General features: G+C 40.6%; 2 protein-coding genes across 3 annotated transcripts in view; one reads left to right on the top strand and one right to left on the bottom strand.

Annotated features, from left to right (window-relative positions):
* The window catches only part of LTN1 (listerin E3 ubiquitin protein ligase 1), a 31,608-nt gene extending 28,293 nt beyond the window's left edge, over positions 1 to 3,315 (top strand). For both annotated transcript variants that reach the window (XM_075711483.1, XM_075711479.1), the window contains 3 exons: positions 438 to 632; positions 1,279 to 1,446; positions 2,266 to 3,315. In XM_075711483.1, the coding sequence (XP_075567598.1) occupies positions 438 to 632; positions 1,279 to 1,446; positions 2,266 to 2,328 (426 nt within the window). In that variant the 3' untranslated portion in view covers positions 2,329 to 3,315. The remainder of the gene's footprint in view (positions 1 to 437; positions 633 to 1,278; positions 1,447 to 2,265) is intronic.
* A 3,252-nt stretch (positions 3,316 to 6,567) lies between these two features.
* HEMK2 (HemK methyltransferase 2, ETF1 glutamine and histone H4 lysine) lies at positions 6,568 to 19,538 on the bottom strand. Its single transcript, XM_075713001.1, has 7 exons — positions 19,465 to 19,538; positions 11,277 to 11,462; positions 10,172 to 10,261; positions 9,448 to 9,538; positions 8,464 to 8,547; positions 7,728 to 7,869; positions 6,568 to 6,674 (listed from the first exon to the last, which is right to left on the bottom strand). Exons 1-7 carry the CDS (start codon positions 19,536 to 19,538, stop codon positions 6,568 to 6,570), a joined length of 774 nt encoding a protein of 257 aa, XP_075569116.1.
* Positions 19,539 to 22,632: the final 3,094 nt, after the last annotated feature.

Raw genomic sequence — 22,632 nt, 5'->3', positions numbered from 1 at the left:
GACTGTATTACAGTGTTTTATATGATTGCATTTTTGTTGTTCTAAATGACCGATGAAAACATAATTTAGCTTGATATTGATAATTAAGTTGATGTTTATTAATATTTTCTTTGGAAAAAGAATGAAAAGAATGGATTTTACAATGTTGGAGAAGTTGAGGAGGTAAGTGGAAGATACTGCTATCAATATACTTCTTTTTGGTTTATTAAAAAAGGTAATCAATTAGTAGATTGAAAGATGGCTGGTAATTTCTGGTTTGCCAAGATAGGAGTAGATTTTTATTTGCTTTGAGAAAAGTATTTTCGTGGTCTAAGAAAATTGTTTAATGTGTGTAGTAAAGTATTTATGGTTTTTTTATATATATATGTATAAAAAAAAGACTAGAGATGGTGCATAGCTCTCTGTTGAGTTTTTTAATATGTGCCTTTTTTTCATAGGTAAAAGCTCGGTCTGCGGCACGGGAAGTCATTGCTACCTATTCAGTTGATGATATATTTATTGAACTAATAATACAGCTTCCATCAAATTACCCACTGGGATCCATAACAGTTGAGAGTGGTAAGAGGGTTGGTGTGGCCGTACAGCAATGGCGCAACTGGATGCTACAGTTAAGCACATACCTTACACATCAGGTGAGTTTAGAGAAAGCCCATAGTTTTGAAAACTACATTTGAGTCCTGATAATAGAAAAATATTCCTAGTAATGTAATGTTATTTAGATCTGTATAATGGATCTCATGAGTAGATTGCAAAGGACTTCATAGAATTGGTCGCTCTTACCATCTGCTTTTCTCCAGATGCTGAAACAGAGCGGTAAAATTATCTGCCTAGTAAGTCCTGTTAAATCTGTAGCCAAAGTTGAAAATGAAGATCTCTTAAGACATGGGCCAGTGTTTGCCCCATGTGGCAATGTCATCTCAACTATAATTTGAGGGAAAAACAAACAAAAAACCCAGTACGTTAAATTCTCTAAAAGATTGGTGGCTGCTGAAGTTGCATCATCTGTGGTTAGAACAAAACAAAACAGTGACTGAAAATTCTAAAATCACCTTTTAAGTGCTCCTAAGTGCATTCTTTTCGTTGTGATGAATGCTTGCATTTCTATAGATCAGACTACCATCTGTATTTCATGTGTTGGCTTTACAAATTATTCACTGCATATATTGCATATAATTTCAGCTTATGAAGCCTTCAGGCTTTCCTTCATGTGCTTATGAATAACAGTAAGAATATTCTGAAGGAATTTTACAGTATTAACAACTCTTTTCCCTCTGTTAGAATGGAAGTATTATGGAAGGCTTATCTTTGTGGAAAAATAATGTGGATAAACGTTTTGAGGGCGTTGAAGATTGCATGATCTGTTTTTCAGTCATTCATGGTTCCAACTATTCTCTTCCCAAAAAAGCTTGCAGAACATGCAAGAAAAAGTTTCATTCAGCTTGCTTGGTAAGTACTTAAGACTAAATTTTTTTAAACAGGCAAAATGTCCATTTATAGCTTGAACCAGGAACTTCTATTGTAATACCACCAGTTCTCCATTATGTTGTTGGAGTACGTGGGATTATCTGAACTTATAAATTACTTATATGGATTTTGTACTGTAAAGCTGTAAGGGCATGTAATGAGAGAGGGGTTGCTACACTTCACGGATAACAACTATCCATTTTGTGTTCACTAAGACCTAAGCCATTACATCTGCACAGGGTGTTGCAACAGCATCTTCTTGTTATCAGCTCAGATATGGGAATAGAAAAGGTTAAATTTAAATTTATGCGGCATGCTCTGTAGTAAACTATGCTGATCTAGATAATTAACATTTAACTATATCCAAGCCATCATATCTTAAAGGTCATTCCAACCTAAACGATTCTATGATTCTATAAGCATTGGTTGTATGGTTACAGAGTATACTGGAACAGGTTGGCATCTGTATGGCCATACAGTGGAGGAATTATTGCTGCTTTAAAAATGCTATCTTTTTATGCTAAAATGAGACTGGATGAGAATTCCTTTGTGTCAGGTTTTTTAGAACAAAACTTTAGTATTGTGTGTGTGTGTGTGTGTGTAATATGTGTGTGTATATACATGCACACATACACAAGTAGAAAGTGGGTTTTTTACTGTTTCTTGTTGGGTTTTTTTTAAGTATAGTTAATGTTTTGGTACTTACATTAATTGGCAAATAATGGTTAATATTGGTGATATACCAATGTTCCTGATATTCAGCTTGTATTTGTATATTAAACAGTTGTATTTCTCTTTCAGTACAAATGGTTCACATCCAGCAACAAATCCACCTGTCCGCTCTGTCGAGAGACATTTTTCTGAAATAAAACGGTGTTTCTTCTTTCTGTGAGCTAAGTAATAAAATGAAGAGGAAGCAATAAACTGTATGTTGAAAGAAGCTAACTGGGAATGTCAGTTACTTTAAATTCTTGACTAGTGGGATATGAAACATATTTACCTCTGGACTGTTTTTTGTAAGTTTGAAGATTCTTCTTTGATATAAAGAAATATATAAAAATAATTTATTTTAATTTGTATATTTTTAAGGTATTGAGATATGTTAAAATTTCAGAAATAATGCAGAGTTATGTCTGAAAAGTGGTGTTTAAGCCACAGCATAGTTGATTAAAACCTCTTATTTTAGGTATAATCTAACATGGTGTTATGCACTTAACCCAGGTCATGCCTGTTTATATAACAGGTGAATTTAACATAGGTGGTATAAAGACTTGATTTTTTATTATAGTGCATTCATAGTAGTTCCTTTTATGGGGAAAGAAGAATGTTGTTGCTGTTAGACATTAAGGCGTGGAACTAGGGTGATAACCTTCTGTTAAAGCATAAAATTTAAACACAGCATGCTCTAAATTAACATCTTTATAAACAGAGCTTTCACCTTTTAACAGTCTCATTTTCCCCAAAAAACTCAGCCATCCAGCACCCTAAAAACATGAAAACTCGGAAGCCCAAGTAAGTAGAGAGAGTACAATCATTCCTGCATGACAATGAAAAACACTACCTATTTATTGACGATTGGCTTTTAAAGAGAAGGCATACACACTGATCGATTCTTGTTTTCATTATTTGAGTTAATGTCTTCATTAGCTGGCAAATTAATTATCACTGAATGTACACTGTACTTCCACTGTCCCATAATAATAAGGACTCTAAGTGAACATGACATATATCAGAATTTAATATTGTCTTCAACTATACATTTTTTTCATGCTTTTTTTTTTTTTTAACAGCAGTAGCATACTAATATGTTCTAGCTTGGATGGTGTTTGTGGTGGTTTTCTTTGAAAAGTCAATAAATACTTTTGTCTATCTCTGTAGTCTCTGGATTGCTGTCTCTTCCTCTGTGTGATAAACTTTCAGAGATGAATAGTATCAATTTTCCAATACCAAGTTTATAGCGTACTCAACTGGCTGTACCTCAACAGCTGGGTTTTTTAGATCTTGTATGTTTTCTCAGCATTGCTACCTCTTGAGGTGACAGCTCTAGAAATGATTTTTAGCTGTTGATAACTTAAGTCTATATTTTTAACAGGTAACACGGGGCTTCCAGAAGAGAAGTTTCCTGAAATTTTTTTTGAGAGAGAATGGAAAGGATTTAAAGCTGGTATTGAAAAGGTCTAACTGAAAACAGATTAAGGAGCAAGCTGTATTGTTTTCATAATTACTGATACTAAGCCTCCAGGATTGTCTCCATTGCATCGCTGTGTTTCAGACAAGACTGGTTATTCCAAATGACTTATTTGCAAGTTCAGTAACTGATTTGAAGGCTAGTTGTGGTTAACCAGGTATTGCTTGAAAAGAGACATCTTAAACTCTTCTAGCAGACCCTGACTTGCAAATTGTCTACTAGGAACAGCCTGTGGAGAGCTTCTGTCTTGGTTCTGTTAGAAGAAAGAGGTGCAGGTGCTTGCAAAGCAGCAGGATGTCTTTTGACACTGGTACTTGCTGACAGAGCAGTGCCTCGGGGTCTGGGGGAACAGGAGTTTTGCTTTCTTCTTGGTAAGTTTGACACTACACAGAAAGTCTGTATCTGCCATGTGGCTTATTCTCATGTGCACTGAATGCAGCAACATGCCTCCCCAAACTCCCCAGAAACAGTATTGCATTCTTTGGTCCTTTAGAAGGGAGTAGGTGTGCCCTGGCAAATGCTAAGTGTACATGCAGACCTCTATGTAGACATAGCAAGTTTCAAAATTTTAAATAAAAAAAAAAATAAAAGGATATCTGGCCTGTCCCTAGTTCCCAGTCTTCACCAGGATGATGGTAACATAACAGGAATCAGTTCTTGCAGAACTCACCTATGTTCTTAACTTGGATTGCATTTTGGCAAGTGCTTCTACTGAAGCTGCAGCAGACAGTGGGGCCAAGAGAACTGACTCATGATTTATTAAAGTGGACACATATATTTTCTTGTCCAAATATCCAGCTGTTAGACAGTCCAGTGCAATCGTTTTTTGTTGAAAGCATGTTATGTTTTATTACAGTTTCTGTTCTGATTTTCATTATTCTGTCCCTTATAATTTAAAACTGCATACACTGTTGAGCATTGTGATGTACTGTGCCAGATGACTGCTCTTTTTTATCTTTGATTACCTCTTTTAAAACTAATTCTTTAGTTACAACTAAAAGCTAGACAGATTAACTAAAACTTCCTTTTGCTATGTAGTTTGATTCTATTACGTGTTTTGACTACATCTTAAAACTTTCTTTTGATGTTGTGACTCTTGCTCAGCAACCTAACTTTGTTAGCGAAAGCGGTTAACAACACAAAACTCCTAAAGCGGTCTAAAGATGACAGCATTTTGGTTCGTTCTAACAGCCCTACGGCTGTAATTATAACCTCAAAAAACATGACTCTATATAAAAGCAAAGTTGCTAAGCATAAACCTCCTCTCCTTACAGTTTTGTAAGGGAAAACTGAACAAAAAAAAAGTGTGGCTTTGCAAGGGTCTGCCATCAAGTCAAAAAGGCTCTAGAAGCAGGAAGCAGTTGAATTGAAATATGACTTCTCAGAACTGACTAGTTGGTAAGCTGCAAGAGGAAACCTTTGCTTAAATTCTTCAACGGAAAACTCTGGAAACACATTATTTCATAGATGGCCCCAAAGTTTCCTCTCATTTTCTGACCTTTGACATTCCTTAGGCAAGTTATTCAGAAGGGTAAGAAGCAACAAAGTCCTGAGTATAGCCTCACTTTGGTGAATGAAGGGCATTTTTTTAGACTCAGTAGTTTCAATTACTGGAATTTCTTGCATTGAGCATGCATGTCGAGTAACATCCTTAACATGACACAGTCTTCCCTCTAAACCCTCCTACTGCGTGTTTGTGTTCGTGTTCATATTCATGTTTATCCATATAAAATTGACAGAAAAGTTACTGAAGGAGATGCAATAGCTGTGTTTGACTTGTGGAATTGCAGCATTGCTCTTCAGTAGCCTTCTAAGCTGGGGAATGGTGACTCAAGATGTAAAACAATCACCACTGTATACCTCCTGCTATTCAGTCCTTGCTGTGTTCTCTTCAGGATGGTATAAAGGAACAACTTCTATGCCAGACCATTGTAAGTTGGCTTTTGACCTGTATCAGTCAAAAGCAGCTTCTCACATTCCATTGTGGTAAAATCCCTCAAATGGTCTAGCTAGGTTTAGTCACATGTTCCTGCAAACAGTACCTACCCTTCTTACGTGTTACTCTGCCTGTCCAAAAACTCCTTTTTTCACTCTCCTAGAGAAGTTTTTTGGGTGGTCAGATCAAAACACGGAAGAACTTTTAATGTTTGTACAAGCTGGCTAAGTGCAGAGTTGTAAGTTTAGTTCCAAAGTCTTAAATGGAGTACTCTTTTCAGTGCCTCAGCATCCTGCTTAATACCTTTCCATAGATGAGAACCCTTAATCTAATCCCCATCTCCATGATAGTACCCTCCTTGGAAAATGGCATAAAAGGGAGCACAATCACCACAATATTTTGCCCAGAAGACTCCAGGAGAGTAACGGCTTGCCTTTGTCACAGCTCTTGAGATACCCTTACACTTCCTTCTATTCAGAAGTACACTGTTTCCTTACTACATAAACAAACTCAGTAATTGCGCCTTAGACCTGCAAGAGTGCCCGATACTACGTCAAAATGAGTAACACTGATTCCAGCTATTCATTTAAACGCAGCGTTGGTATAGACTAGCTATTAAAACAGGAATAATTGTATCAAGTACATTATTTTAATAAGTCACAATGACAAATATACAAATACCTATTTACAGAGGAAAAAGTCTTTAGTGCTTAAGTGCAAGTGCAACAAGGTGGAGTATTTCACAGTTCCCCGACACCTGTCCTGCAGATAGCCAGTGGACAACTGTAGCTCTGACAACAGATGATAGCTGGTTAACATCCAGAATAAAAATAGTCTTGATCAGTTTCACTGCAGTAATCGGGAAGTGAGGATACACCTTAAGAGGGTGAGAATCTTGGCTTAAAAATTGATTTCACAACTTCAGTACTCTGTGTTCAGCTTTCTGCATGTCTAGTATCTGGAAGGTGAAGAGCAGTTATCAAGGCTTCCTAAATTTGAGGATAGTAAGCATCTCTTGTCCTGCTTGCCTGGAAAGTACTCGTGTGCCTTCTAAGCCACGTTTCTTCATTGTTTCCAGAATTTCATCTATAATTGAAAGTGCAGTGTTACAACCCAGTTTATATAGAAATTGGCTATAAGAGGCAGTGTTAAAGTACCTACCAAACATAAGCTATAAAGCAAAGTTTATAAACTGTGTCCTCCTACTCTTTCAGACAGTAGTTTTTTTATGCAAAGTAGTCTTCCACCAAGAACAAATAACGTTTACAATTTACTAACTGAGGTTCTGTATTTTGGTATTATTAATAGCAATGAACAATTCAATTATGAAGCTAATTTGTAGGAGAAACTGAAATCTGTAGCACCTTCTCCCAAAAGCTGCCTAATCAATCAGGTGCAAAAGAATAATCTTTCTTCTTGAAACTACTACATAACATACAGCTATTAAGCATTAGATCAGGAGGAGCAAGTCCAAATCTTTTCTCTACACATGCCAAAATGAAAGACCTCACATTTCCAGCTAAAGGCTTTTGCCTTTTAAGTTTACAATGCCATTCTCTTTCACGAAAAATGACTGGCCTGACTTCGGTACTTAGTGCAGAAGATTTACAGTTACCTTTCAGACTTGGAACTGAAGTCTTGCAGAGCTGCTGGGCTCATGACCTGCATATTACCATTTTCCAAACTAGCCTAGAGAGTTCTTAGTTTTGGTAAATTTGCTTGTATTTTTGGTCTAGCTCACCATACACTGGATGCACAAGGCATGAATTTGGAAAAAGGATTCCAAGAGAGATCAGGTTATGTAGAAGACCCTCTGTAGATTAGACACCCACACAAACTTGAAAAATGAGAAGCACAAGAGTCCACAGAGATGCCACAGTTCGTATGAAGCATGCAGATACACTTTAGCTGCCTGTAGCATTTCTAAAAAATGACCTAGAACACCTATATGAATTCCAGTACCTACTGTCAATCTTCAATTAGTTGCTATCACCGCATTAGATTCAATTGATGGTATGTACTACTTTTTCTTGTTTACTGAAGTCTGATAATCTACAGAACATTGCTGTGATCAACATTTTGATTAATACAGTGTTAAATCTGGTTTGGCACATGTAAGGGTCCAAGGAAAGTGATCACCTGGATTATTTTCTTTAATTGTGACCAAGTAGAATAATCCTCCTGGTGAAAGTAGGTCTGGTACTAATGGAAAAACTCTATCCATTACTTCTCTGCCCTTTTTGCCACCAGCCCAGGATGCCTCTATTCCGTGGCTTTCCACCTAGGAAGAATGAAAGCAAAGATTGTCTTAATACAGAACGATAGAAGTTTCAGTGGTATAAGAGAAATGTCACCATAATCTCTACCTTTAGGTGTCTGTCGTTACAAGTCTGACAACTTTGATTCTGCAGATTAGTTTATGCAGCAAAATGACTTCAAAACTACTTCCTACACGATGAACATACTAGGTGGCCAGTAAACCCTTTAAGTGTTCCTGGGTCCAATTCTGAGAGCTGGAGTCTGCAGAAGCAGAGGATATTTATTTTGCAGGGAACAAATGCATTTTCCATTTAAAGTCTTCTGTAAGAATACCTTAGCATGCCTAACAGAAGTCTTACATGGTTTACTTGGTGGAGAAACTAGGTACTGAGAAGCAGCAGCTAGCAATCCTTATTCCCATGTATAAGCAGCTTTAGTAAGTCATTTTCACTAAAACAGTGCTGTTAGAAGTGCTGTTATGACAGCGCTGGTCTTACAACATCCTTTACCATTTAAAAAAAACCCTGCAGTTTTCATACCAGAGCTGATTTGATTTGCCATCTCTCCTCTGACAGTAGAAATACCATTTTTATTGTCTATTTCAAATTTTTCCTACCTCTTCAGAAGGTGTTACCACATATGGTGGATTAAATAGCAGCAGATCAACCTTCCCATTTAATCCTGGAGACAGTCCTTTGACCTATAGATGATGATTCTTTTGTTATTTTTTTCTTCGAAACACAAAGAATGCAAACATTGTGTAAAAATGCAGTTACACAGTGCTGGATATTCCAAGCATTTCAGCCCAACTCGGGAACACTAAACTTTACTTTCTATGTGCAAGAGAAGCATCAAGAAGAAGTACCTGAGCATAGCAAAAGAGTTTTAGTAGTTTTAAGACTGTGTTATGTATGGGATGTAGAAGAGCAAGAGACGCATATGCGGACACAAAGGTAGTACTTTATTCTTGCTCAGCTCAGAATTTGAGTTAGATATAAAAGAATTTGAATTTATCATTGGTTAACGCTTGTTACCCGAAATGACCAATCTGTGACAACTCCAGTTCAGTTCTCAAGTACGAGCAGTTGTCCATCCATTTTAAATCACATTTATTGTTGCCTATCTTCATCATCTTTTATAAACATATATTCAGGGTATTTTAAAGAAATATCTTGCTAAAGAGATGAGAAGATTTTCTCCACATCAAATTTTGTAAAAACCAAAAAGTAACAACATACACAGTTTGTAATTAAATCAGAAATAGTGGAGAACCAAGAATTGCGTAGCATCAGAGGAAGGGCTATGACAATGTCAGGTCACTGCAGAGTTCCTTGTGCAGCATTTTCCAAACTATGTCTATATAATTTATTTTTAAAATTAATTCAATTAATTTAAAGCTTAAATTTTAATTTTAGTGCTTAAGTAGTTTGTTCTTCCCTTCTTTCAGAAACACTTTGGCATTTTGCTGTTTTCTTTTTTTCATCCATGCTCATTAAGAGAACGTTTGTTCTAGACTTTTGGTCACTTTTCAGTATCTCTAATAAGTATTAAAAAAATTACAAAAACTATAAAGAAGATACTATTAAAACATCTATCTTACCAAGTCAGTAATGACTGGCTGAAGGTGAACATTGTTGAGCAGAGCTGTCTCCAGTGTACAGTAAGCTGCCATCGGGTTGATATCTGTACATCTAAAAGCAAGATATTACAAAGTGTAAGTTACTGGCTACTGTATCTGAAAGTTTAAACCTGTGAACCGCATGCTAATTTATGTACTCTCAATGAAAATAACCTTTCCTGCATCCTTTCCTTTGCAAGTAAATAGCAAAAAATAGCCAGTAAAATACACGCAATGTTATCAGCAGCTAAACCACTCAGCGCTACACTGGCAGTTTTAATGACTGACTGAAAGCTGAAGTATAGGAGTTCCTTTTCAATTCTAGCTCTGCATAAATATATATACATACAAGTCTCTAATAAAATTCAATTATTGCCAACACCCAGATAACTAATATTATGTAAGTTAGTAAGACTAGTAAGTAGCTAAAATTTAGGATTCAACCCAGCAAACATAAGTGTAAGCTTAGCAATTTGTCCAAGAAGTGGGAAAATGGAATTTAGCTGCATGACTACTTAATTGCTACAGAACCTGAAGTAAATAGTTCAGGGTCTCTTTACTTTGATTTCCATATCTGTAGAATTGAGGCAATATTTCTTTGTGAAAAGAACAGTTCTTAAAATGTGAAAATATAAAGTATTTATGTGAGGACTAAGTATTCTTTATTATTGCATGCAACAATTTAAGTAAGTACTATTATACTTACATGTACAGTGCACTGGATCCGATAATGGAAGAAGCTAGAAATGTTGAAACCACACCAGATCCAGATCCTATTTCAAGGCAGATATCAACTCTAAAGAGAGAAAACTCTGGATGACTTTTATCTGTAACACATACGATCACCTGCAACGGACGCAGAATTAGTCAAGACAGTGTTATGAAACCTGCTGCCGAGGTGTCCTTCTCCCAAAGAGGCTGAAACTCTTGCTGATCGTACGGCCCTCAAAGCCCACATTCTGTCATCTGTTGCCTAATGGCTGCCAGGTCTACTTGTGCCCATACAGACAATTCCTGGCTATCACAAGCCACTCTGGGAAACACCTATGTTTCCCCGTGTGCCTAACATTACAGTTTCCGTTAACTACACAAGCTCAACAGTACAGGCTACATTTCCACAGCATTTGTTACACATTTATTGCAGCAAGATCAAACTCCAACAGAAGTCACAGCAGATGACCACGAAGCCACACAACGAAAGCACGACTCAAATGCGGAATACCTCGGGAGGGTTTCAGCTAGCTCTGGACAAACAGCAGTGGCAGGCAATTGCAAAATAATCACGCATAAGGTTAACTCCTTGGGCGATTTCTACGGCGTTTGTAGTTACGTTGACGGCTGTGGAGACGACAGCCACCGGCAGCGGGCGGTGACCGAAGCAACCACGCAACTCCTGTAGCTTCTTCAGGGCCGAGACACGGAGGTTTTACCGCATTCAAACGCGCGCTGCTGGCCAGCAAACTAAGCGGCAGCCCTCGGCACAGCCGCTCCTGCAATCACCCTCCCACCCGGCAGCCAACAGGCGGGGGCCGAAGCCCCCCTGAGCAGAGCCGCGGGCACCGCGCTGCCGCGCTCCCTCAGCCCGCCGCCCGGCCGGGGGGGGGCACCGCCTCCCCCCGCCCACCAGGGCCTGAAACCCGGCCCGCAGCCCCCGGGACCAGCGGCCGCGGGGCTCGACACCCCCTCCCCGGCGCCTCCACACCCCGGGCCCGAGGGACGGGGCAGCTGCCCCCTCCCGGCGGCGGGAACCGTTGGCCCAGCCCCCCCCCCCGGCGAGGGCTGCTCCCCACGCCCTTCCCCGCCGCGCCTACCCAGCCTCCCTCAGGCGGGCCGCGTCCCGCTCCAGGGCATCCAGCAGCAGGAAGGTGTCCTCGGCCGGCTCGTACACATCCCGGAACAGCCCCTGCCGCCCCACGTGCTCGTACCGCGGCGTCGGCAGCCCGGGCGCCGCCACCCCAGGCGCCGCCATCCCTTCCCGCCCCGGGGCGCGCATGCGCAGGCGCGCCCGGCCGGCCGCGGCGCGGCAAAGGGGCGGGGCCAAGGGCCGCCAGGGGAAGGCCCGCCCCGCGCGGGGCGGCGGGGGCGCGCCACCGACCCCGCCAATGGGAGGGCGCCGGGCTGGCCCCGCCCCTAGCGCGAGTCTAACGGCCGCCGGCCACGCGGAGCCCCCGTCGGCCTCGCGGTGGGTGAAGCGGCGGCGCTGCCTCGCGGGGACAGCAGCCGTTTTCAGTGACATTCCGACGTCTGCTTTCATCACGCTGATTTAATTGAGCCACATGGCAAATCTTGGCTAGTCAGGAAAGGTCAGTTTGGGTGAGCCTAGCGATCCCCACAGTAGGCGACCCAGCTGTCCCTGAAGATTGTTGTGAAAGGGACCTGCTGCTCTCGCTAATTATTTTTGTGTCAGCTTCCCAAATTAATTGCTTCTCTGTCATGAGAAGTATCACCTTTGCATGGCAAGTTAGCAGGACGCCAACTGAAAGACGTGCTGAGGAAGTTTCTGTGTGGCAATTCTACAGCGAAGCACGCAGGGGAAAGACGTACATTGATACTTGAAGCTCTATTTTCCCAGTGATGAATGAATATGTTTCTGTGATTCTTTGCCAGCAACACTTGAGAGCATCCTTCGGCCCAACCCTGTGAAGTTCCAAATTCAAAGGAAAATGAGGGTCTGCAAAAGTGACAACTGAGGGGAAATTCCAGGGGAAAGATCAGATTAATAATCTCTGCACAACAAAACAGAAATGAACACACAAATTCTGATCAAAAGCAGGAGAGAGAGGCGTGCAAGCTCTGATTCCCATGAAATGTCTGTGTTCAATTATTAATGCACCGAACACTCAAATTCTGAGAGTGAGATCAATGTCTAGGTCAGTGAAGGAAAAGGGTGATTGTCACTGGTCTCCATGTGCACATCGAGCCATTGACCACGACCCTCCGGATGTGACCATCCAGCCAATTCTTCATCCACTGAACAGTCCACCCATCAAATCCATATCTCCCCAATTTAGAGAGAAGGATGTTGTGGGGGACTGTGTCGAAGGCTTTACAGAAGTCCAAATAGATGACATCCATTGCTTTTCTCTTGTCCACTGATGTAGGCACTGCATCTGAGAAGGCCACTAGGTTGGTCAGGCAGGACTTGCCCTCGGTGAAGCCGTGCTGGCTGTCTCGAATCACCTCCCTGTCCTCCATGTGCTTGAGCATAGCTTCTAGGAGGATCTGCTCCATGATCCTCCCAGGCACAGAGGTGAGGCTGACAGGTCGATAGTTCCCAGGGTCCTCCTTTCTTCCCTTTTTAAAAATGGGCACAACATTCCCCTTCTTCCAGTCCCCAGGGACTTCACCTGACTGCCATGACTTTTCAAATATCATGGAGAGTGGCTTGGCAACTACATCAGCTAATTCCCTCAGGACTCTGGGATGCATCTCATTCGGTCCCATAGACTTGTGTACATTCACCTGGAGCACTGCGTCCAGCTCTGGGGCCCTCAGCACAAGAAGGACATGGACCTGCTGGAGCGGGTCCAGAAGAGGGCCACAAAAATGATCCGAGGGCTGGAGCACCTCTGCCACGAGGACAGGCTGAAAGAGTTGGGGTTGTGCAGCCTGGAGAAGAGAAGGCTGCGAGGAGACCTTATTGTGGCCTTCCAGGACTTAAAGGGGGCCTATAGGAAGGATGGGGGCAATCTTCTTAGCAAGGCCTGTTGTGACAGGATGAGAAGTAATGGTTTTAAACTAAAGAAGAATAGATTTAGACTGGATATAAGGAAGAAATTTTTTACAATGAAGGTGGTGAAGCACTGGAACAGGTTGCCGAGAGCGGTAGTGGAGGCCCCATCCCTGGCAACATTCCAGGTCAGGTTGGATGGGGCTCTGAGCACCCTGATCTGGTTAAAGCTGTCCCTGCTCACTGCAGGGGGGTTGGGCTAGATGACCTCTAAAGGTCCCTTCCAACCCAAAGCATTCTATGATTCTATGATTCTATGTTTCTATGGTTCTATGACACTAATAAACAGGGCAGAATCTTAAAATGTTATTTTTATAATAATTTCAAAGAACATCAGTTTTGGGAGAAGAGAACCAAAAAGAACATGTCTACACTAGATTAATCTTTGTTGCCTGTCTTGGGTTTGCATGGCATGGTTTTGGTAGCAGGGCAGGGGCTGCAGGAGCCGCTTCTGTGAGAAGCTGCTAGAAGCTTCCCCTATGGCCAATAGAGCCAACGCCAGCTGGCTCCAAGAAAGACCCACCGCTGGCCAAGGCCAAGCCCATCAGCAATGGTGGTAGCGCCTCTGGGATAACATATTTAAGAAGGGGAGGGGGGGAAGAACCTGATACAAACTGCAGCTGGAGTGAGGAGTGAGAACATGTGAGAGGAACGACCCTGCAGACACCAAGGTCAGTGGGGAAGGAGGGCAGGAGGTGCTCCAGGCGCGGAGCAGAGGTTCCCCTGCAGCCCCTGGAGCAGCCCCTGGTGCGGCAGCTGTGCCCCTGCACCCATGGAGGCCCACGGGGAAGCAGAGACCCACCTGCACCCGGGGAGGGCCCCACGCCGGAGCAGGGGGACGTGCCCGAAGGAGGCTGTGACCCAGGGGAAGCCCGCACTGGAGCAGGCTCCTGGCAGGACCTGTGGACCCACGGAGAGAGAAGCCCAGGCTGGAGCAGGTTTGCTGGCAGCACCTGTGACCCCGCGGGGGACCCACGCAGGAGCAGCCTGCTCCTGAAGGGCTGCACCCCGTGGGGGGGACACGCGCTGGAGCAGTTTGTGAAGAACTGCAGCCTGTGGGAAGGACCAATGTTGGAGAAGTTCATGGAGGACTGTCTCCCGTGGGAGGGACCCCACGCTGGAGCAGGGGAAGAGTGTGAGGCGTCCTCTCCTGAGGAGGAAGGAGCAGCAGAGACGACGTGTGATGAACTGACCCCAACCCCCATTCCCCGTCCCCCTGCACTGCTCACGGGGGAGGACGTAGAGAAAATCAGGAGTGGAGTTGAGCCCGGAAAGAAGCGAGGGGTGGGGGGGTGGTGTTTTAAGATTTGATTTTATTTCTTGTTACCCTACTCAGTTTTGATTGGTAATAAATTAAACTGATTTTCCCCAAGTCGAGTCTGCTTTGAATGTGGCGGTCATTGCTGAGTGATCTCCCTGTCCTTATCTCAACCCACGAGCTTTTTCATTATATTTTCTCTCCCCTGTCCAGTTGAGAAGGGGAGTGACAGAGAGGCTTTGGTGGGCACTTGGCATCCAGCCAGGGTCAATCCACCACATTGCCTTAAGTACATTTAAGGGTTGAGGTGTATCTTGTTTGCTGGCCTCCATATTTGGCTCTGGAGCTAGGGAAAGATAGCGAATTTCCATTTTCCACTTGCAACTGTAAATGGCCTCTGTAAAACAGAGGGTATCTTCCATTCCTACAGAAGAACAACTTGATTTTTGACCAGCTTATAGTTCATGAATGCAGCTAGCTCATTTTGAAGCTAGGTTTATTCTGTTTATTTCTGTATCCACCGTAGGTCAGCTTTGCATAGGAATACAGGAAAACACAGAAAGGGAGTTACTGCTTCATGGGGGGCGTGGTCTCACCCTTTACCCTCCATTGCAAAGAACTGCAAAATAGATACTTTGTCCTGAAAGCTCATAGAACATCTATTCCGCATACCCATATGAGGAAAAAAAGATGTCATCAATGTACTTAGTCCTTGCAGTAACAAGAAATTTGTTTGGGTAAATTCTTAGAGAAAGGACAATGCCTGCACACCACGGGCAAAAAAAGATCAGCAAACGCTGAATCTCTGTGACTCTTACAGCAGGGGACAATTCCATTGTCACTGCAGATGTGGTGACTGGTGTTACCTGACCCAAGTGCTGGGCACCAGCTCACCAGCCAGGTATCTGGAAGACTTAGCTGGAAATTCAGTATTAGTTCATCCTGCCTTACAGCTGCTTTTAGCCGTGGCCCACCTTCAACATTTCCAAGCAAAATCAACATGCTACTCTTTATAGCCTCAAAGCCAATGCCTTTTCAAGTAGCCAACAGAAATTATGAAGAACCATAATCAATATACCAGAAATACGTGCAAAGGATTATGATCAGCCACTAGTAAGCAAGTGTCCTTTATGTCCAATCTTTTGGGGTAAGTCAATGCAATCAGATATCCAGAGGTTAATAATCAGATATCCAAAGAGGAGATTTTAACTCAAGGATCACAGAAATGAAACCATCAAGCTTTATCTTAAAACAGTTTAGGCTCCTTGCTCCACTGTCTAGCATGTAAAGCAATTCTAGAAACTCAGAGGTTCAGAAAACTTCAATTTCCAGAGTAAATTTATTCATGGGCCTGATCTTGTGTTAGTACTACCTTTTAGTGTAAAAAATTATTTGCTTTTAATGTATCCCCCCATATGAAGTGTTGTCATAACCCATCTCAACCTTCATTTCGCCAACAAAATGGACCATTGCTGCGGCCTAATTTATGTCCTTATTGTGCTCTTTACTGAACCTGTTCTGATAGGAGTTATTCTGTCTTTCAACATGGTGTCTGCATACAGACTAAATGAGATCTCAGCCTGTGAGAAGATACTAATGGTTTCCCTTACTAGAAATCCCGTGGCTGATGCAGAGTAGGATTATCACTTTTTTTGTCAGAATGGTGGGTTCTGACAGAGGTATACAATGTCTGCTCTTCCTAAATTAAATTCATCAGTGGAGCAAGATAGGCTGCTTCAGGGGGCAGTAGTGAGCAGGAGCCTGGCTGGAGACAATACCATTTTTTCAATGCAAAAGGAAACCCAGTAGATACTCCTTCATTTCATCTGTCTTCCCAATGATTTGCTTCTGCGCCAGAGGAACAAGTACTTGTAAAGCATATTAAGTTTGCATAAAATTCCATTACTTTGGCAAAATGAAGTCATGTTAAGAGACAGAATTTTGCACTGTGTCCATATTAGGAAAATTAATTCTTTGGATATATTTTTTTAATCTCTACAGGTGGTCGGGCTTTGGAGTGCAGTAGAAGAAATGACTTCACCATCTTCAGCTGTACTGGTTGTTATTTTTGGCTGTTTCATACTTCATGAAATCTGGTTAATTATTATTGGTTTTTTAATACTTATAAGTCCTTCTGGGTGAATTTTATAAAACATTTATTTTTATTGCTTATGTAACTACCTAAAATGTTTTTCTTGGTAGACAACTGTACTGTTTTTGCCAAAACAGATTCTATTTCAATTTTGGGAAATTGTTGGAAAGCTAATATTCCTGTTTTCAGTGGTGCCTGTGCCATGTTATTAAACTAGGCTTTATGGAGATGAAAAATTGTTCTTGACAGGAATCATAACCATTTGTTTACACTAACTAAGCTGTATGGCTCTATCCCATTTGGAATTCAGTGCCGTTCCTCTCATACAGCGATGCTTAACCCGTAACTTCCTAGCTGCTTGTCAGCCCTCAGAGGTCTCCACCATAAACTTCTCAAACATTTCATGGCTGTGTCTGGCCCTCCGCATCCCAGATGAGATGTAGGCCTGTGCTGAACCCGTGAATACTCCAGTTTCGGTGCATCTGAGGAAGTGGAGCCACCAGGATCACTGCAAGGACAGAACTGCTAAGAGAGGTCTGGAAGAAATCTCTTTACCTATGTAGTCCAGCAGGCAACCACATCATCTAATCTCTTTCTTAAACTGAGCAAGTATCTTCCTAAAAGTAGCTAGGTTTCTTGCCATCAATGCTTCTAATGAAAAGCTATTATAACACTTAGTGCTCTAATGATTGGAAACCTTGTAATTCCTAGCCTAAATGTGGTGGTGATAGGTTTTATACTCACTTATTCTTCTGGCAAGTATGTAAGCTTAAGCGGTTCTTTTCATAGTTTTTGCTTGATGGATTTGTAGGCAAAGGAAGGGTCTCATCAGCCTTTGTTTTGCCTGACTAAATAAGACATGCTCTTAAAAGTTTCCTGTCATAAGACATTCTTTTCATTTCTCTTACCACTCTTTTAGACTTTCCGCATATGGATTCAAGTCTGACTTCACCCTGACTGTGACTTGTACAAAATACTCCAGGTAACGCCTTACTGATGCTTTGCAGAATTTACTGGCTTCATTATCTGTCCTGGAACTTTCCTGGTACATCCCAGGATCATGTTTGCATTTTCCTCGCAAAAGTGGTTTCTTACCATTTTGTGATCAGCTGTTTTTCCTCAGTTTTTCCTCAATGGTTTCCAAATAACTGACTATAAAGTGAGAATTCGGTAGTGTTTTATTGTTTTTACTGGTCCACTTTGCATGCCTGTTCCTCATGTTCTGGTCATTTTGTTCCCCCTGCATGATGTCTCCTGACTTCATGTTGTCATCAGAGTGATGGCAAGGATATTGGTAAAAACACTAAGTAAAACCAGCCCCAAGATTGATCTTTCAGGAAGCGAAATTAGTGACTTACTTTTAACCTGATACTATTCCTTTTCAGTATGATATATGACTATCTAACCTTTATTCAGTTTCTTGTTCACCTCGTTTTCTCTGCCAATTCCATCATTTCCAGCTTAGTTCATACTTTTCCACATAACATAACATCAAAAGCTGCATGGGAGTCTAAGTAGATTCACCGTGCTTCATTTTTCTTGTTTAAAAATGGAGACGGACACTGCAGTAACGTAGCGAGATGTACTGCCTTTGCCATCATGGCCAAAATCATCATAGGCCCGTTGTTTTTAAACGTTATCCCAGCTTAACGTTACAGAGCTCCTGCTGCTTACCTTCTTGTATTTTTGAACACACATGCAAAACTTTTTGCTCTGTGCTACTCTACCCTTAATTGGTTTAGTGGTGGACTTGGTAATGTTAGGTTAGTGGTTGGACTGGATGATCTTAAAGGTCTTTTCCAACCTAAACAATTCTATGATTCTATGTTTTACTATCTTTATTAAGACTATTTCAAATTGATTTTAACAGCTCTTATTTTATGTTGTATGTTCTAACTTCTAGCACATAACTTTCTTACAGATCAGTCTTTTTTTCTATTATTTTTTGACACTCTGCATATTCATAGTATCTTGCTTGAGATGGTTATTTAACCAATTAGGCTTGAAGCCTATTCCTGCATGCATTCATTCCCATGCTTCCACCTTTAACCACGATCAAATATTTTCATCCCCTTTTGACCTGAATTAGGAACTCTTTCACATCCACATCCTAAAATCCCTTCCAGTTTGATTTCTTTCATTCAATTTTTCTCTTAATTATTAAAGCTTGTCATTTTAGAATAGTGACTCTTAGTTACAGACTTCCTTTTGTTTTTCCTTGTTTAATTATATTAAATTATTCCGTGGTCAGTCATGTAAGGTTATTTTCCTTTACATCCTTAAAGTAACATACTCATTACTTAGCAAAGTCAAAAGTAGTAGCATCTTTTTACTGCTTCCCTGACTATTAAGTGAAGAACTATGCTACTGTTGATGTGAAGCAGACTTGGTTGTTACTAATTTCTAGTCTTTGGATAATTAACTTCTTTTTCCAAGTGTCACATTTCCCAATTACATTTCCCTTTCTAATCATATTACTGAGTTCCCTAACCATACCAAAAGCCAAACCTTGGAGTTTATACTCCAATAAAACTTTTAGACTCCCCTTTCTCCATAGCTGCTCTCAGATGAGTCAGTGCTGGTTTCAACACAGGGTTCTTTCTTTTGTATTTCTAAGGTGAATAGATTGAATCTTTTTTCACTTCCTGGCTTCCCTACTGACTGATGAAAATTCTTGGCCTTACATCATGACATTGTTTCAATACACCGTGGCATGGTAATGTTTAATCACAGCTGTGGAATTTTTAGACCTGCTAAGGAAAGGTCCAGGAATGACATATTAGAGAGTAAGAATGATGGATACTTGTTTATAGCCTTTCCTGAAAAGATCCCAGAGTGCATGCTAAACTTTACAAACCAATTACAAACTATTCTATTGAAGGAATTACATCACTCATCATTGAAATGCAGCTACCTCAGGGAAAAGGCAAGGAACTTTTTAATAGTGTACAAAAGTATTTCAACACTTCAGGAGAGAAAATGAATAATACCATAATCAACTGAGCAGAAAGAGAATGTTTAGGTAAGTAGTCATATATAGTTGTTTTAACTGGATGTAGGCCAGAAACCTAGGAAAAACCTACTACAAATGAAAAAAATTGAACTGGGATTTTTAAGTCACAAATGATCAAGTCCTTTGGTTTGCATTTGCATCTTAAAACAAAACACCTCAAGCAGCAGAGTCGTAGCAGAGCTTTCTTTTATAACGGGGTTACCAACATTGCCTCCTTCAGTTGGTAGGAATGATGTCTGATTTCCCCAAGAACCTAGAGCAATGTGCCTGCAGGCAGATTGGCTCCTTCAGCTATTTTCAGGGCATTTCTGCTTTTTCTTGCCATGTTAGTTTTTAGAGGTAAATAAGGCTAAAAAATGTTTTATTTCATTGGTTTCTGATAAACAAACTAGCGAGATAAGAGATTCCCTTACTTCCTGCCTGCCCAAATGCTGAAGTCTCTATCATGACTGCTAGTTTTGAGTGTGCTTTCTTATTTCGTCTCCAAAGACTTTGAATGAAGAATTCAGAGAGAAAGAGAGAAAACAGGAAAATTATGTGAAGTCACAAGGCAATATTGCTTCTTGACAATTATAAAAAAATCAGGACCCCTTTTTAAAAAGGTTAAAAATAATGTGGATTGTTCTAATCACTGCGTTAGTCTGTCAGCAACACTTGTGATAGTCTAAAATGTAGCTGTATTCCTTGTATGTTTTAGTTAGAACCATCACCTACAGGAAGATGTAAGGGGTTGATTTGGAATCTCTTACAAATAGCAGAATTCCAGTGCAGTCAGGCTCAATAGGATCATGGCAAGGAATTTATTAAAGAAGTAGCTGGTTTGAAGTAGCTGGTTTGAATGTATGCATACATAATATAGAGACTTTTATTTGGTTTATTTACATTATTAATGAAATGTGTATAACTACAGGGAGCAATGTGATGCAGGAGAAAAACATACTGGCTAGAAGGGCATTTCTCCCAAGGCTGTATACAATAGAAAAAAAATCTTCTAGGATACATGTTCAGCAAACACATTCTAAAAAGGATGAAAAATCTGTCCTGTTTCAGAACTCAGGCTGAACTGGCATTTTCATTACATGAATAATGGATAATTTCTATATTTGTCAGTCCAATGGAACTGGAGTGAAACAGAACTTACAGAACAGCTAAGCAGAACTGACTGAAAAAATTCAGAAGTTTTCCCAAGAGGGACATAATTTCCTGCATCTCCTTAAAAAAGCTCTTTGGTTGCTAAATCTTTCTCTCCTCATTTGATAGAACATTAAAGTCTATAAGCTAGCCAGAGATAACACCTTCCTTTTTGGCTTAGAGAGGGTTTAACAAGGAAATCAAAGAATATGTGCTCAATTTCTAGGATAAAAGCAGGTTGACAAATTGCTCCAATTATCTGAAGTCATTCTGACATTGTACAGGACTGTATAGAGAAGCAGCAACCCTACAGTCAGTTGGTTCTTTAAATTAGTCAGTGTTAGAGAAAACTGTAATAAATACCAATCTTGTCTTATTGTAGGCATATGAGTAGGTACAAATACAGCAGATTAAATCTTTACCTATTTAAAATTATTATAACTTTATTGACTTCAGCAGAGTCATAGCTACTCTAGTGTTCATAAACAGAAGATAGAAAAACTGGACAGAACAATGATAATTGTTCATATACATTTCAGAGTAAATTTGTTGTCACTCTTAGTAAATTGATCACTGCCATGGAAAATCAGTGAAAATCTGCTTAACAAATGCCACAGATAGCATAGGAATAGCTGAGGTTAGAATAGGAGGGAAAATACAATTGGAAATACTATAATACTATTACATATATCGGTGTTGATGTATATAAGCATACATATATTTATAATGGCATTATATAAAAATGGTATTGTATATATGTAATATATGTTACCTGAAGATATATATATATATATTTATATACATAGTTAATCGTGTTTATTGTGTATTGGTTTTGTAAAGCTCATAAATGGGTGATGGAAAGCTGCTAAAGCCAGGGAAAGACTCTGACTTTCTGGAGAACAGATTAGATGCTAGAGAAGGGAAGAGTAAGAATAAAATGTGATTGGAGCTTTTTAAAGTAGTGAATGCTGAAAATTACATTGTATGAACTGAAGAAATCAAAACTTTAAGTGAGTTCTCAGGAACCCATAAAACTTAAAGGCAAGAAATACATTTTTTTCACAGTATATAATTAGGTAAGAGAACTAATTTTCAAAATATGTAAATGAAGCCAGCATTTGGAAGCAATTTATTTAAGGAACAGGCAATAAAAGACACTAACCCTTTTGCTTCAAATAAAAAGCAGCTGTCCACAAATGGGCATTTAGAGTAAGATTTATTAAACGGTTGGGTCATTCAAACATTATGCACTCAGGTTTAATTCTGATGGGGTTACTCTATGTTAAGAGTGACTGGTGAGAGTCGTTAGTAGAAAAAATGTCATTTTCTGTTGACTCGCTGAAGCAGGTTACACCAGGAGTACCAGGAGAAACTCACTAAACAAAGTGATTCCATTTGAACTGAGTCATCTTTAAGGACTGTCCCTAAGAACAACTAAACATTGTGAGGTTTGAGCTGATTTTTTTTTTTAATCTTACTATTTCTATTAAAAGGCCTCTAATTACAGGACCAAAGAGTCACTCAGGCAGGAAGGGGCTTCAGGAGGTCTTTGGTCCAGCCCCCTTCCCAAAACAGGGCCATCCCTGGGATCAGACCAAGCTGCTCAGGGCTTTCTCCAGGCAGGTCTTGAAACCCTCTGAAGATGGAGCCCTCCGAACCTCACTGGTTCCACTCTTTGACTGTCCTCAGGGCAAGAATCCTTTTCTTTATATCCAGCCTGAACGTCTGTTTCAACTTGTGTCCGTTGCTTCTTGTCCTTCCACCAGAGAACTGGTCCTCCCAGTTGTCATCTGAAAACTTGCTTGGGAGTCCTTTATTATACAATGTGCTTGTAAAAATGTCAAGGAAAACACCCACCCGCCCTGTAGAAGATTTTGTGTACCGTGTTCTGGCTGACACTGCCGATACTGATTACACTGACACCGATACTCAGTTAGGCAGGC

Source organism: Pelecanus crispus, chromosome 1 (genome assembly GCF_030463565.1).
Source record: "Pelecanus crispus isolate bPelCri1 chromosome 1, bPelCri1.pri, whole genome shotgun sequence".
Classification (NCBI taxonomy): domain Eukaryota; kingdom Metazoa; phylum Chordata; class Aves; order Pelecaniformes; family Pelecanidae; genus Pelecanus; species Pelecanus crispus.
The sequence above is the reverse complement of the archived record's forward strand: the minus strand, read 5'-3'. Positions and strand labels throughout refer to the sequence as shown.

Bases quoted from the DNA above. Each gene is read 5' to 3' on its own strand.
- HEMK2 (XM_075713001.1), bottom strand. From the start codon at position 19,538: ATGGTATTATTCATTTTCTCTCCTGAAGTGTTGAAATACTTTTGTACA. The intron at 10,262-11,276 runs GTAGGCGCGGCG...TTCTCTCTTTAG, and splicing joins GCCCGCCTGAGGGAGGCTGG to AGTTGATATCTGCCTTGAAA. The intron at 9,539-10,171 runs GTAAGTATAATA...TCTTGCTTTTAG, and splicing joins GGATCCAGTGCACTGTACAT to ATGTACAGATATCAACCCGA.